General features: G+C 44.4%; 1 protein-coding gene across 1 annotated transcript in view; it reads left to right on the plus strand.

Moving 5' to 3' along the window:
* The first annotated feature begins 2,553 nt into the window (after nucleotides 1-2,553).
* The window catches only part of TM9SF2 (transmembrane 9 superfamily member 2), a 62,735-nt gene continuing 51,189 nt past the window's right edge, over nucleotides 2,554-14,099 (plus strand). Inside the window, exons 1-2 of the mRNA XM_074989604.1 lie at nucleotides 2,554-2,754; nucleotides 11,228-11,295. Of these exons, the coding sequence (XP_074845705.1) occupies nucleotides 2,617-2,754; nucleotides 11,228-11,295 (206 nt within the window). The 5' untranslated portion in view covers nucleotides 2,554-2,616. The remainder of the gene's footprint in view (nucleotides 2,755-11,227; nucleotides 11,296-14,099) is intronic.

Raw genomic sequence — 14,099 nt, forward strand, 5'->3', positions numbered from 1 at the left:
AGTACTTCAGGACTGCTTGTTTTTTGTGAAGCTACAGACTACACTGCTACTCCTTCCAGAAATAAATATGAAGATGAACTCATTGATTTTTTCTGGAGATCTTTTAGAGAGAACAATCATGTTTGTGTGATGTTGTAGCCAGATGCTCTGCATTTTAAGTTCAATGAAATAGGTTTGGCTGTGATCCTGGGTGGTGGGTTTGCCTGATAGACTGCATAGGTTTGGCAAAATTCTCTTCCAAAATCAACAGGACAGGGCAGTCAAAGATTTCAAGCAGTAAAATGGCAGCACCCACCCAAGAACTAAATGGAAGAAATGAGGAAATGATATATTTTGTACAAGTACTTTGACTCTGAGCTTTATTTTGCATTTGTTTTCTTTATTGTTCTGCACATACATATACCAACTTATTTTTGTTTTGGAAACCAAACCTGTAATGCTTGTATTGCATCGGACAGCTGAAATCTTTTGTAAACAGTAGGCCATAAAAAAAAATCTAATGACTTTCCTATTGTAAATGGGGTACAACTTTTAATATTGTTTAGACTTTTTAAATTCTTTGTATGTCTTTTATTGTCATTAACTAAATTAAAATTTGTTTCCCCAAGGAGAGACTGCGGACAAATCCAGTGACTCCCAAGGTATGTGGAAACAAATAAATCTGGAGGTAATTGAAAGGGCTTAGCAAAAAAGGAATAGTAAGTCAAACAGACATTCTAATTGTAAGTCAATCAGACATTCTAATCATAAGAGAATAAATACTAAAACATTTTGAGTAGGGCAGCAATGAAAGTCCAGAAGTGGAAGTGGAGGACATTCATTGCTGCCCTACATGCCAGCAGACGTAACTGGCTTTAACTATTGATTTTTTTCCATTCTTTAGGGCCACTGATTCTTGTTTTATGTATTTGTTTACAAGGATTTCTCTGAGCTGCAATTTGTTTGCAAATTTGACTCCATTAACCACAGATTAAACAGAGACTGGGAGTGGCTCGCAGTTTACAAAAGCTGTTTGTCTGCTCTGGGTGATAATACCTCCCCATTAGATTCTGACAAAAAGCTCACATCCCCATCTGATCTGACTTGTTTTTTCCTCTTTTGAGAAGTACTGTTGATGCTGGGCCATTTCCACCTTGCTGAATAGACCTTGTCAGTTCTGGCACTCCCTTTTACTGGGACCCCACTCTTTAAATATCCCTGTGAAACCACCACCCCTACTCATGCATCTGATGAAGCGGGTCTTTGCCCACGAAAGCTTATGCTCCAAAATATGTAAGTCTATAAGGTGCCACAAGACTTCTTGTTCTTGAAGCTACAGACTAACACAGCTACCTCTCCAATACTTGTCAAAAATACACTGTTCTTTTGCATTAATTTCAGTAGATTTCTTCCTTGTGCAATAGTAAAATGTTTATTTCATCATGCTGTTTTGTATAACCTTAAAGCCTCTCTCCTGATAAAGCCTGTGAAACTTGTTCTGCTTGTTCTATGACAACTCAGATTTTGGGCATACCCTCTGCTGTGAAATCCACAGTTGGAGACTTTGAAGGAATAATCATACGAGGATTCCCTGCACAGATCTTCATTCACTGTTCCATACAAGAAGACAGGTTTAACTCAGAATACACTGAAGTCAGAGCTACCCAGACAACCACAGGATTCCAAGGGCCATGATCATGGGTTGGGGTTGCACTGCTAAGCGTGCCCAGAGTGTGGCTGCCTAAGGGACCATGGCTGCAATGCTCCCTGTGAGCTTGTGCAGCTACTCAAGAGAGATTCAAATGCTTAACCCCCACACTCCACTGTGTAGCAGGGGGCCCACAGTTGGGTATGTTGTTTCCCCTGGTGGGTGGTACACATTGGCATATACCTCACTGCACACACACATTTATTCCACACATTGAATAGCGACAGAGAGACAGCCGGGTTAGTCTGTATTCTATCAAAACAAAAAAGCAGTCAAGTAGCACTTAAATCATTAATGAATAATTAGTCTTTAATTAGGTGATGAGCCTTCGTGGGACAGACCCATTTCTTCAGATATGTAGTTGATGGCTCTCCATTCCAGGCGGCTGAACTGAACGCAGTCTTGTCCCGCAAAAGCTCATCACCTAATAAATGACTGTGTTAGTCTTTAAAGTGCTACGTGGCTGCTGCTTTGCTCTTATTCCACACAGGGATGGAAAAGCTCAGAGGGAACGCGGGTGGCTCCTTCATCAACCCAAGAAAACACCAACAATTAGTCCCCAGACTGCACGCCCTGCCGCACGCCCTGGCAACCTGCCCCGCGCCAAAAGGCCCCGTGCTCCCAGGGGCTAGCAGCGCACAGCCAGACCAAGCCAAGCCACGCCCCCATTCTACCATTGCTCCGAGCTCGCCCTTCCCGGCGGGGGGGGGGGTAGAGAAAGGACGAGCCCTGCTTCGATAGTAACGGGGAGAGGGGATAGGGTGTGACCCGGAAGTTATCTCTCAGTCGTTCCTCCCGGCTAAGGGTGGTGCCGGAAGGTCAGTGCAGGGTGACGTGTCTGTGCCTGAGAACCGGAAGTCGCGGCTGCGGAGCAGGAAGCGAGGTGAGCCGTGGTGACCCGCTCCCCACCGCTGCGCGTCCCCCAGGCCATGGGTCTCCCGCGGCGGCTGCTGCTGCTGCTCGCGGCGCTGCTGGCGGCCTGCGCTCCCCGTGGCGGAGCCTTCTACCTGCCCGGCCTGGCGCCCGTCAACTTCTGCGAGGAGGGCAAGGAGACAGACGAGTGCAAGGTGAGCGGCGCCTCCCTAGTTCGCGGGAGGACGGTGGGGAGACCGGGCCTGGCGCCTCTTCCTGAGTGCAGGTCCGGCCTCGTCCCTGTCCCGCCCTAGCAGCTCCCCGGCTGCGGGGCTGGGGCCATTGCTGGGCGGATGCGCGTGTCTGTTACCTGCGCCATACCTGCTGGGGTTGAGGCGACTTCTCGATGGGCATTTCCCCTCCTAAGGCGGGGCGGGATGAAACATTAAGTTGGATACGTACGTGGGGCTCCCGCAGGGCCCGAGGGTGCTGCCGCGTTAGACAGGGGCAGGGGCACTGAAAAGGGTCTGATCTAGGAAGTTGTTCCTTTTCGGTGCCGTTTGATTATCCTCTTGCAGTTAAGCTAAATAGTACGGTCTTTGAACTCTCTCTTCATTTCACTGCAGCGCCAGTGCTAGTGAAAACGGCCGCCCACTGTGAGCTCTTATGGGTAATTGAGCTCTGCTACCTTAGTGCTCTGGCTGTCACAACTCTGGTGGAATGTGAGATTTTTTTCCCCCGAAAAAGTTTCCTGTGCTCCAAGTCGACTTGTGGGGTTTTGGTTTTTTTTTCCCCCTCCTCCCCTTAATGTGCTGTCTCCACCTCACTATTATTTCCTGAATGCTAGGGTTGTGCTTGATGTTCTGCAAAGCTGTCTTCTCCTTGCCAAACCTACAGGAATTAAAGAGTAATTCTTAATTAAAGATTATCATGTGATGAAACCTCTAGCAATACATGTGCTCAAAACAGAGAACCCAGCTAAAAACCTATGATCAGGTGCAATTGAAGACAGCGTTTTATTGGCACGGATTTGTGTTTTGTTTTGTCAGTATTTGTGCAATAATAACCCTGTGCATAATGCAAAAGAGACACCTGTCACCATCTCAAACACTAAGATTTCATGTAATGTTTTGTAGAATTTAAATTTCATAAGTGAAAGCAATCTATGAGTGGATTTCAGGAAAGGATGATTAAGAGGAGGGAATATGTGGATAGCGTATTTTTGTTTCTTAGTTGTGTAACGGTCAGGTACATGTTGTGTGCAGTAAATGTGTATTTGTATATACTAAGATTTGAGATGGTCATATCTCCACAGTGGGGCTGTGATGGAAACACTGGTGCCTTGATGACAGTGAACAAATTACTGCTCTAGTGTATTATTTGTTCAGGGATCATAAGAAGTATGGAACTCTTAGTTTTTTAACCATTTTCTTTTTTCTTGATTTACGTTCCCTAACTGTCTTACAGATTTGCAGCAAAAATTAATGGCATGCTGTATCATTAGTCCTTACATTTTTTTATGCATTCATTTCAAGTGTTCAAGTGATATTTTTTTTCCAGGAACTTTCAAGAATACATGTAACTGCTTTGTCTCTTCATCTGTAACTTCAATCTAAGGTCTGTTATCAGTGATCCTCCTTTTTTGTCGAACCTATGCCTAGCTGAAAGGGGAGACAGGCTTATATTTATTACAAGATAATGCTAATATCATGAGTTGAAATGTGTTTTGAGACTAGAACAGTCGTAACTGTAGTTTTTCTCCTACCGGAATTACTGAGGTGAGTTGCATGTAAATCAAGGGCACATGAAGAGAGGTACATGGTGATTGTACACAACATTGACTGAAAGCCATACACTCCCTCTACCTCTAATCAAAGGTAAATTATTTGGCGTACACCGCAAATTCTAGGTATGCAAGAACAGTTAGCAAAACTATCTGTCCTGGGAGATAGTCTTGGTTACAATGGTCTTGTACCCACTCAGGTGAAGTAGGGCCACACGTATGGTGTATTCACTATCCTGGGGTGCCATTGCTGGACCAGAACAAGGAGCCTGAGGAAACAATGTAGGCCTAACTGTAGTTTTAAATTCCTGTATCTTACAAAGTTTCAGGATTGGAAACTACTGTTGGGGTTTCTGCTTTCTTCTGATGGTATAAAGCATAGTCCATGGCATGGTAATATAGTAAGACTGTTACTTTAAATTGCAATTCTGATTATCATCTTTTAAATCAAGAATGTATACTTATTTGTAAAATTGCTGCTGTTATTGGGTCAAGGAACAAACTCTTTGTCGCTGATGTGACTTTGTACCAATGTAGAATATAAAATTAAACTCTAATTGTCAAGTAATTCTGATAGAGGTGTAGTAATTTTAAATCTTGTTCCTACACTGTAAAGTACAAGCCATTAATAACTTTCATAAGGTCCAATGGGTACTTCAGTGTATATATTTGTGGCATATCAGTGTTTGTTAAAGTATGGTAGGTCCTCCAAATACGTTGTAAAGCAAGATTGTGCCTTGGAGAGTTTTCAGAATAAAATCCCAAGTCTCTGAATAACTCTTCCTAGCAGATCCCTTTGTCATAATGTGAAGCCCTTTTCAGGAGGCTTCCCACAATTCAAGTGGATGACCCAGGGGGCCAACATAGTTGCTGGACTCCTGGGCAAGTGTGTGAGAGAGAGAGAGGGGGATGGGAAGGCTCTATGCTCCTGGAAGGGGTGGAGCCTAGGGGAAGCCAGCCCTCAGCACCAGCTAGAATGCTTCCTCTCCTCCCCTCAGTCCTCAGAGCCACCCAGAGCATGCTGCACAGCTGCAGTGGCAGCTGAGAGTCCCACAAAGATGACATATTGCATAGTTGATCTAAATAACCAATATGCACCCGAAGATTGGGAAAATATGACAAAGAGAATTTATAAATTACTGTGCCCTGTGAAGGTTCCTCCTGAATCTGATATGTTGCTGCCCTGATCTTCTAGCTTTGTATTTCCAGTCCTCATCCATTCTCACCCATTGTTAATTTTTAAAAAAATCCTTTTTACATGGGCTACGTCAGCACGAGAGGTTTTTTCTGGCAAGATTGGGCACTTGTTAGAAAAGCCCACGCAGCATCTACACACACAATGTACTTTGTCAACAGTGTGTGGACAAAACTCGCCACATCTGCCGACAGCGTTATACTTCTCTGCGTTCAGGTATAACGCCTTTCTTGCAATTTTCTGTTGACAAAACAGCTGTGTAGATGCTCTGGGGCCATTTTGTCAACAGACCAGGCTTCCAGTTCACCAGGTAGCCTTGTTTGCAGAGCTTCTGGTCAGCCATTCTGTCGAGAGAGAGCCAGGCCAACTGGCTGCTCTCTGTCAAGAGAGCGGATTGCTCTGTCGATCTGCTTTTATGTGTAGATGCGGTCTGTCAACAGAAGTTTTGCTGGGAAATCCCTTCCGACCGTGACTTCTGTTGGTAGATGCTTCTTGTGTAGATGTAGCCATAGTCTACTAAACCTTGTTTCTACTCAAAACACCCTCCCTCTACATATTCGTTTTGATATTCTGCCAGACAGTAGTTCTTAATCTGTTCCATTTGCTCAGTATCTCTCCCCCACAATTAGCCCCTTCCCCCCTGCATAAATAAGTATTTGTGCACATTGGTTCTTCAGATCACGTTTTCAAAGCCACAAAGGCATAGCACTGGCCCACTCCTTATCTGTTCCAGATGGAGTTCTGACCCCATCCAAGGAACCAGTATGAGGGGATCCTGTTTTATGTGGTGCCAGTGGGGAGAGCCTGATATCCTAGACCAGAATTTTGAGAAGCTGCAGTCCCTCTCTGACACCACCCCTTTATTGTCAGCGTGTGACTCCTGCATGACTAGTTATGCTGTCCCGATGTGCTGCACTTGCAGCGGTGTACTAGAAATGGATGATAATTTTATTATGGACCTGTTAATATCCTACAGTAAAACTATAATTTACTTTCATTTAGTTTTAAATCAGTTTACTACACTTTCCCATGTGTTTATTCCCTTCATTCTGTGTTACATAAAAAAGCTACACTGAAAGCACGTTAAGGTTACGAAGTCAGGCACTCAGTAAATAGCAAATACCAGAATAAAGCCTGCCTCTGCAACTTCAGTTCTGCCCCCTGCCCACCATGTGTTTGCTTTATAATACAGTCTTTAGCTGTAGAATTACTGTCCCCCCACACAGGACGCCTACTTCATTTAGTGAATGGATAGCTGTTCAGTAGTTTATTCTCCTTATTCACTTGACAGTGTTAGGCCTAATTTAATGTAAACTCTGCACTGAATACACAATTATGAATTTCCTCTAAGAAACCATACTCTGTTTCACAAACATTAAAAAGTTATCTTCCTAACATCCCAGTGATCAGAGTATTCCTATTTTACAGGTGGGAACAGCAGCTCTGAGAGATCTAAGTTATTATTAAAAGTGTTTACTAATTTTGGTGCCCAATATGAGGCACCTAGGACATGGTTTCTTAGGGTACTTATCATTTTTATAGCACTACATTTGATCCAGGCGTAGCTCCAGCTGACTTGAGTTGCAGTTGTGATTGCTCAGCACTTGAGCAAATCTGGTGCTTGGCGTCTCAAAGTGGGTACACAGAAAAGGAAGACCACTGTGTGATGGGAGTGTGGTACTATTGTGCTCCCTTAACTTTCAAGCTGGATCTTTCTCGCTCAAGGCTTTGTTAGTGACAAGCAGCAAACCTCTGCAAGCACTATTATCACTCAGCACCATAGCATGTGGAGTCCCACATCCAATTAGAATTCATGAACACTACTAGAGCCACTCATGAATGACACAGAGGCAGGCACCAGTGAAATTCTGTCCACTTCCTGCACTGTAGCTCAGGAATACACTGGCCTGCACTCCTCAAGATGATCAGTACAAATTTATTAACTGATTCACAACTTCATCAATGGAAAGAGGACATGCACTATCCCTTGTAAAACCTGAGCGAATTTGCCAAGCCCCTTCAGGCAAACTCACTGGGAAAGACAAAGAGTTAAACAAATTAGCTACAAGGTAAGATAAGGATGCATTCAAAACTCTCAACCCTGTTAGACTGGGCAACAGCTATATTAAGCAGCTTTTTTTCATTCCACTGAATATGTTAAATGTTGCAATTCAGTCTCCTTTGTTGGAGTCTTCAGTCTTCTATGGGTCCCTGTTGCTTAGAGCAGAGAAGAGAAGGAGAAAGGCATGGGGTCTAGAATCCTTTATATACTTTTAGTCCATGTGCGTAGAGTACGTAAGTCCAGGTATATCTGGTGGACATTTCTGAGTCCTCAGGTAAGACTGAGCAATTTCCTTGGTGTGGCTCATACCAGTCTGTCATTGAATTGTAGCTGCCTTGTTGGGCAGTGATTATGGGTTATTGCTTGACAGCTGGACCAGGCATTGGTTAGTTTCTTTGCTGTTGTCTCTGGGAAGCTAATATCTGGCTGATTCCCCTACTTACAGCACATTTTAGTAACAACCATACAACACAGTCTCATAACTGCATGTGCACATGGTTAAATGGAAAAGTGAGTTTCAGCCACTTATGATGTTTCCCTGATACCTTACATGGCATGCTTTATATGCAAGATCACAGTTTTATAGAAATGAAGAATATGAGGGTTACAGGACGCTCCCCCAAGGTAGATAATGTCACACAGAATTAGTGGCCGGTGGTGAACATTTTGCTTTGTGAGTTGCTGAACATCGTTTAGGAACTCTGCTAAAGTAATAGAATCCAGTTCTCAAAGGTGACATTTGGCTTCCTTAACTGGAAGTCTTTTTATCTTTTCACTTACTGTATTCCCCTACCTTCTTCACTATGCATATTCCATCTTCAGAGGCTGACATACTACAAACAGAACTCTTGTTCACTATCCAACCATTCATTGCCAAAATGTTATGTAGTCTACATGCAAAACAAGGCAGGAATACACGATGAACAGGTATGTGTTTATATAACAAGTGTATCGTAATTCATATAATGGAGTGGAATTAAGTGTGCATGGGCAACCTTAATTATGGGGCTTTCTAACTTCTTTGAGTTCTTGATTTTTGCAACTGCAGTGTTCTTTTAGCATTGTCTATCAGTTCTGCCTCTCAGGATGTAAATTGCAGTGTGTACCGAAGTGCTGTGCTGTAACTCTGTATAGTTGCTGTAAGTGCAAACATAGAGGCCCCTTGCTCAGTTTAGTGTAATTCTGCTAGAAGAGGCCAAGTTCATATGGGAGAGCACTTTGCATGCCACTGTTCATACCCCTGTAATCTGAACTGTAGGATAGTGTAGACATACCCTGAGTCTCTTGTTTATGGGATTGTTCTAGTTCTTAAAAAAAGGTTAATGGGTTAACCCTCAATGGTTGATGTTTACTGGTTCCAGTTAACCAATGGGTGTTGCAGCATCTCCCCTCTTGCTGTGGACAGGCCTGCCAGGGACAGGGGCTACTCTGTCTGCCCAGAGCAGCCTCTGTGGTGGGACCAGGTTTGTTTGTCCCAGGGAGGGACTGCTCTGGCTGGGCCCATGGTGGAGGGCGGGGGGTGCTGTTCCAGCCCAGGTGAGCTAGAGCACACCCTCTCTTCCCACTAAAACCTGCTCCTCCTTTAACTGGTTTCTAATCCCATTTAATTGGCTAAACTGCTATCATCTGTGTGGCTGGTCACTGGTGAGATGACGTGCTTTGCCTGTGAACTTCTCATCTATTTGCTGACAGGAAAGGAAAGTTGAGATTTAAGTTTCATGTTCAGTTACAGATTTTGGGGAGGGCAGAGTGTGTTGGAGTCATCACCCATTTCTCTGCTACTTCTGTCTCCCTTCTGTTTACCTCCCAACTCCTGTCTGTGTTCTCCCTCTATTTTTCTTCCCAGGCTCAGATTCTTTCTCCTTTTTTCTTGAATGCCTTGTGTGCCAGCTGAAAGAGCATAGGAGAGTGAGTCTCCTTGGCACATGTGAAGGCTACTCTCTGTATAGGAGCGGTGAGATGATGGAGCCTGGTCATAACAGATGGAATCTTTAGAGAATTTAGCTGAGACATTGTAATAATGAACATTTTGTAGGAAATTGTTTAACAAGGGCAAACAATTACTTTTTCTATACAGTAAACCCTCGAAATGCACAATTTGAGTTGCGCTTAACTTGCATTAACGTGAGTTAAGTGTAACCCAAAATCCTGCTGGCCCTGGCTCAAACCCACCCAGCCCCTCAAGGCCCCGGTCCAACCCCCTGTGGCCCGGCTTGCCACCCCTGCCCTGGTTTCAGCCCCCCCCCGCCACCTTGTAGCCCAGCTCACCACCTGCCCATGGCTCCCATTCAAATCCACCCCCCCCCCACAACCCAGCTCACCATCTGTGGCCCAGCTCTAGCTCACCACCCCTGCCCCCAGTTCTAACACACGGACCCTGCCACATGGCACCTGTTCAACCCCCCCATTGCCAGGCTCACCCCTCCCCTGTGTCTGGCTCCAGCTCAACTCCACCCCTGCAGCACCTCTGCATTCGTAACCCACCCCAGGCTTAACTCCCTCCCCACGGCCCCAACCCACCACCAGGCTCAACTCTCCCCAACTGCCCCCTCCAGCTCCAGGACTTACCTTTCAAAAGGAGCTCCAGGTGTGCCTGATGCTTCCCCGGTTGCAGAACACACTACTGTGTTTATGCACGTGTATTCATGTTTATATACCAATTAATAAAGTGTTTACATTCTGCATGTTTTCTTACACATGCCAAAGGGGTTTTGTTCATATGAACGTGACTGAAATTTCTGTTGGTTTGGATTACACTAGGTGGGATGGGGCAGAGGAAGGCTGCTAATTATGGGGACAAAAAGTGGGGCCTGATGTAAAAACTTTGCTCCATCCTGGATTAGTGGGTGCTTTGATGCTGGCATCAGCAAGCGACCCAAACCAAACCCACCTCTTTCTGCCCTTGCTCATCCCCACTCCCTCCTCCCCTCTGTTCCATTCTTCCCCCCCAAATCTCCACACTGCCTCTTTCCAGCTTCCTCCCCTTCCCTCAAGTGAGACAGAGCAGAGGGAAGTGAGGCAGGCTGGCATCTGGGCACTGGCTGCTGCCAGCATCAGGTCTGTTCTAATCCCCCAGGCCACTCTGGACTCTCCATCCCCAAAGTGTGTTGCCTGGCCCATACTACGGATGGGATGTTTCTGAAAATATAAGCCCAAATATTGGTGGAGCTGGACCCATGTTCATGAATATTGGTGAAACATGGGTACCACAGGCCCATTCAGCTCAACACCTATGTAGTGATACCATTTCAGTCTACAGTCGTGCATTTTCTTTTTAAGGCTTTGTTCGACAAAAGTTGTCTTTATGTTTGCAAACGCATTCTTCCTGCTCTATATTGAATGTAATTTGTCGAGTGAGATACTAATGATGTAACTGAGCAGTTAAATCAACATGTATTTCTGTTATTTTAATTAACATGTACCATTCTTGAGCATGTTTTTCTGTACACTTTAACTTTGTGTAGTTGCAAGTGTGGAGTTTTCCTTTGGTACAGAGTGTTTATACCTGTCCAAGGTAGATCTAAATTAAACACAAGGTGTAAGGCAACTTATCTGTAACTTTGAAAGTGGTCATTAAATTCTATCCCAAGACATTGCCTAGTGATACAATTTAATGTAACTTTGCTTCTTTTTTTTTTTTTTCTTCAGTCTGTGATACCCCTGTTTGTAAACAGGCTTGACTCTGTGGAATCTGTGCTTCCCTATGAATATACTGCGTAAGTGTACTAAACTTTACATTTAACTTAAACTGCCAGCTTCTGAATGGTTTTCTTAAAGCATGCCAAGAGATCCAATTTCTGTCATCTCTCCAGTGGACAGATTTGATTTGTTGTACAGGTTCCATTTATAAGAATTTTGTTATCTAACTTATATTTGTGAATACCAAGAAGTCCTGTGACACCTTATACACAAACAGATATTTTGGAGCGTAAGCTTTCATGGGCAAAGACCTGCTTCATCAGATGCATGAGTAGGGGGATTTCAGAGGGGTATTTAAAGAGTGGGGTTCCAGTAAAAGGGAGGGCCAGAACTGACAAGGTCTGTTCAGTCAAGTTGGAAATGGCCCATTATCAGTAATATGTATTGAAAGAGGAAAAAACAAGTCAGATCAGACGGGGGGAATGGTCCATTGTCAGAGTCTAATGTGGAGCTGTTAATACCCAGGGCAGAGAAGCTGCTTTTGTAAGGGGCCAGCCACTCCCAGTCTCTGTTTAATCCTTGGTTGATGGAGTCAAATTTGCAAATAAATTGCAGCTCAGAGATTTCTCTCTCCATTTGATTTTTGAAATTTCTTTGTTTTAGGACTGCTACTTTTAAATCTATGACTGAATGTGCAGGGAGATTGAAGTGCTCTCCCACAGGTTTCTGTACTTTACCGTTCCTGATGTCTGATTTATGTCCGTTTATTCTTTTACATAGAGACTGTCCAGTATGGCCTATGTAAATTGCAGTGGGGCATTGCTGGCGCATATTATATTAGTAGATGTGCAAGTAAAGGAGCCCATGATGGTGTGGTTGATCTTAAGTCCTGTGATGATATCGCTGGTGTAGATACGTGAGCAGAGTTGGCAGCGAGGTTTGTTGCAGGGATTGGTTCCAGGTTTAGAGTTACTGTTTTGTGATCTATAGTTGCTGGTGAGGATTTGTTTAAGGTTGGCAGGCTGCCTGTAGGCGAGGACAGGCCTGTATCCCAAGGTCTGTGAGAGTGAAGGATCATTGTCTTGGATGGGTTGCAGATCACTGATGGTGCGTTGGAGAGGCCTTAGGTAGGGGCTGTATGTGATGGCCAGTGATGTTCTCTTGTTTTCCTTGCGAGGCCTGTCTTGTAGCAGGTGGCTTCTGGGTACCCGTCTGGCTCTGTCAATCTGTTTCCTCACTTCTGTAGGTGGGTATTGTAGTTTGAAGAAAGCTTGGTAAAGGTCTTGTAGATGTTCGTCTCTGTCTGATAGATCAGAGCAAATACGGTCGTACCTTAGTACCTGGCTGCATGCAATGGATCGTGTAGGGTGCCCTGAATGGAGAGCTGGAGGCGTGTAGATAAGCATAGCAGTCCGTGGGTTTTTGATAGTGGGTGGTATTTATGTGACCATCACTTATCTGCACAGTAGTGTCCAGGAAGTGGATCTCTTGTGTGGATTTGTCCAAGCTAAGGTTGATGGTGGGGTGGAAACTGTTGAAATCACGGTGGAACTCTTCAAGAGCCTCCTTTCCATGGGTCCAAATGATGATGTCATCAATGTGGCACAGGTGGGGCGGGGGGCGCTAGTGGATGAGAACAGAGAAAACGTTGTTCCAGGTCAGCCATAAAACTGTTGGCATACTGTGGGGCTATGTGTGTGCCCATTGCAGTGCCACTGATTTGAAGGTATAATTTGTCCTCAAATTTGAAGTAGATGTGTGTGAGGACAAAGTCACAAATCTCCGCCACCATTTGTGCCTCGGTCTCCTCAGGGATAATGTTCCTAGCAGCTTGGAGTCAATAGTCATGTGGGATATTGGTGCAAAGAGCCTCTACATCCACAGTGACCAGGATGGTGTTTTCAGGAATGTCACCAATGGAGTGTAGTTTTCTGAGGAAGTTGGTGGTATGAGATGATGGGGTGTTGGGATTCAAATGGAATGGAGAGAAATCTCTGAACTGCAATTTATTTGCAAATTTAACTCCCGTCAACTAAGGATTAAACAGAGACTGGGAGTGGCTGGCCCCTTACAAAAGCAGCTTCTCTGCCCTGGGTGTTAACAGTTCCATGTTAGACTCTGACAATGGGCCATTCCCCCTGTCTGATCTGACTTCTTTCCTTTTTTGAGACATACTACTGATAATGGACCCTTTCCAGCTTGATTGAATAGACCTTGTCGGGTCTGGCCCTCCCTTTTAGTGGGGACCCCACTCTTTAAATACCCCTCTGAACCCTCACCCGACTCATGCATCTGATGAAACAGGTCTTTGCCCATGAAAGCTTATGCTCCAAAATATCTGTTAGTCTATAAGGTGCCACAGGACTTCTTCTTGTTCTCAAAGATACAGACTAACACAGCTACCTCTCTGATATTTGTGAATATCGTTAGTCACAAATTGCAGGTAGTCATTTTGTAGGTTTTGACTAGCTGTAACCAAATGAGTTAGAATTGTAGTAACAAATGGTGTATGGTATGGAGGCAGCCCCAGTTATTTTAATAAGGTATTTACTTCAGTGCTATGTAACTTACAAGTACAGGATGGAAAATGTGTGCAAACTGTGTTAATGCTATCACTTCAAAGAATGCTGCAGTGATTATCATTCAAGGGGTTAAGCCAGGAGTCTGCAACCTGTGGCTCTTTAAGACTTCTCCGTGGCTCCTGATGCTATAATTGCGAAGTGAAAATGTATATATCCATCCTCCAGGTTATTTTCAATAAACAGTATACATCTAAAAGCCCCCAAAATTATCAATTAATATGTAAATAGCACATGATATGAGGTCCTGAAACATTGGATAACTCCTCTGAGTGTCCTCCAGATTGAGAGAAGATTGAGGA

The sequence above is a fragment of the Carettochelys insculpta genome, chromosome 1, assembly GCF_033958435.1.
Source record: "Carettochelys insculpta isolate YL-2023 chromosome 1, ASM3395843v1, whole genome shotgun sequence".
In the NCBI taxonomy this organism is placed as follows: domain Eukaryota; kingdom Metazoa; phylum Chordata; order Testudines; family Carettochelyidae; genus Carettochelys; species Carettochelys insculpta.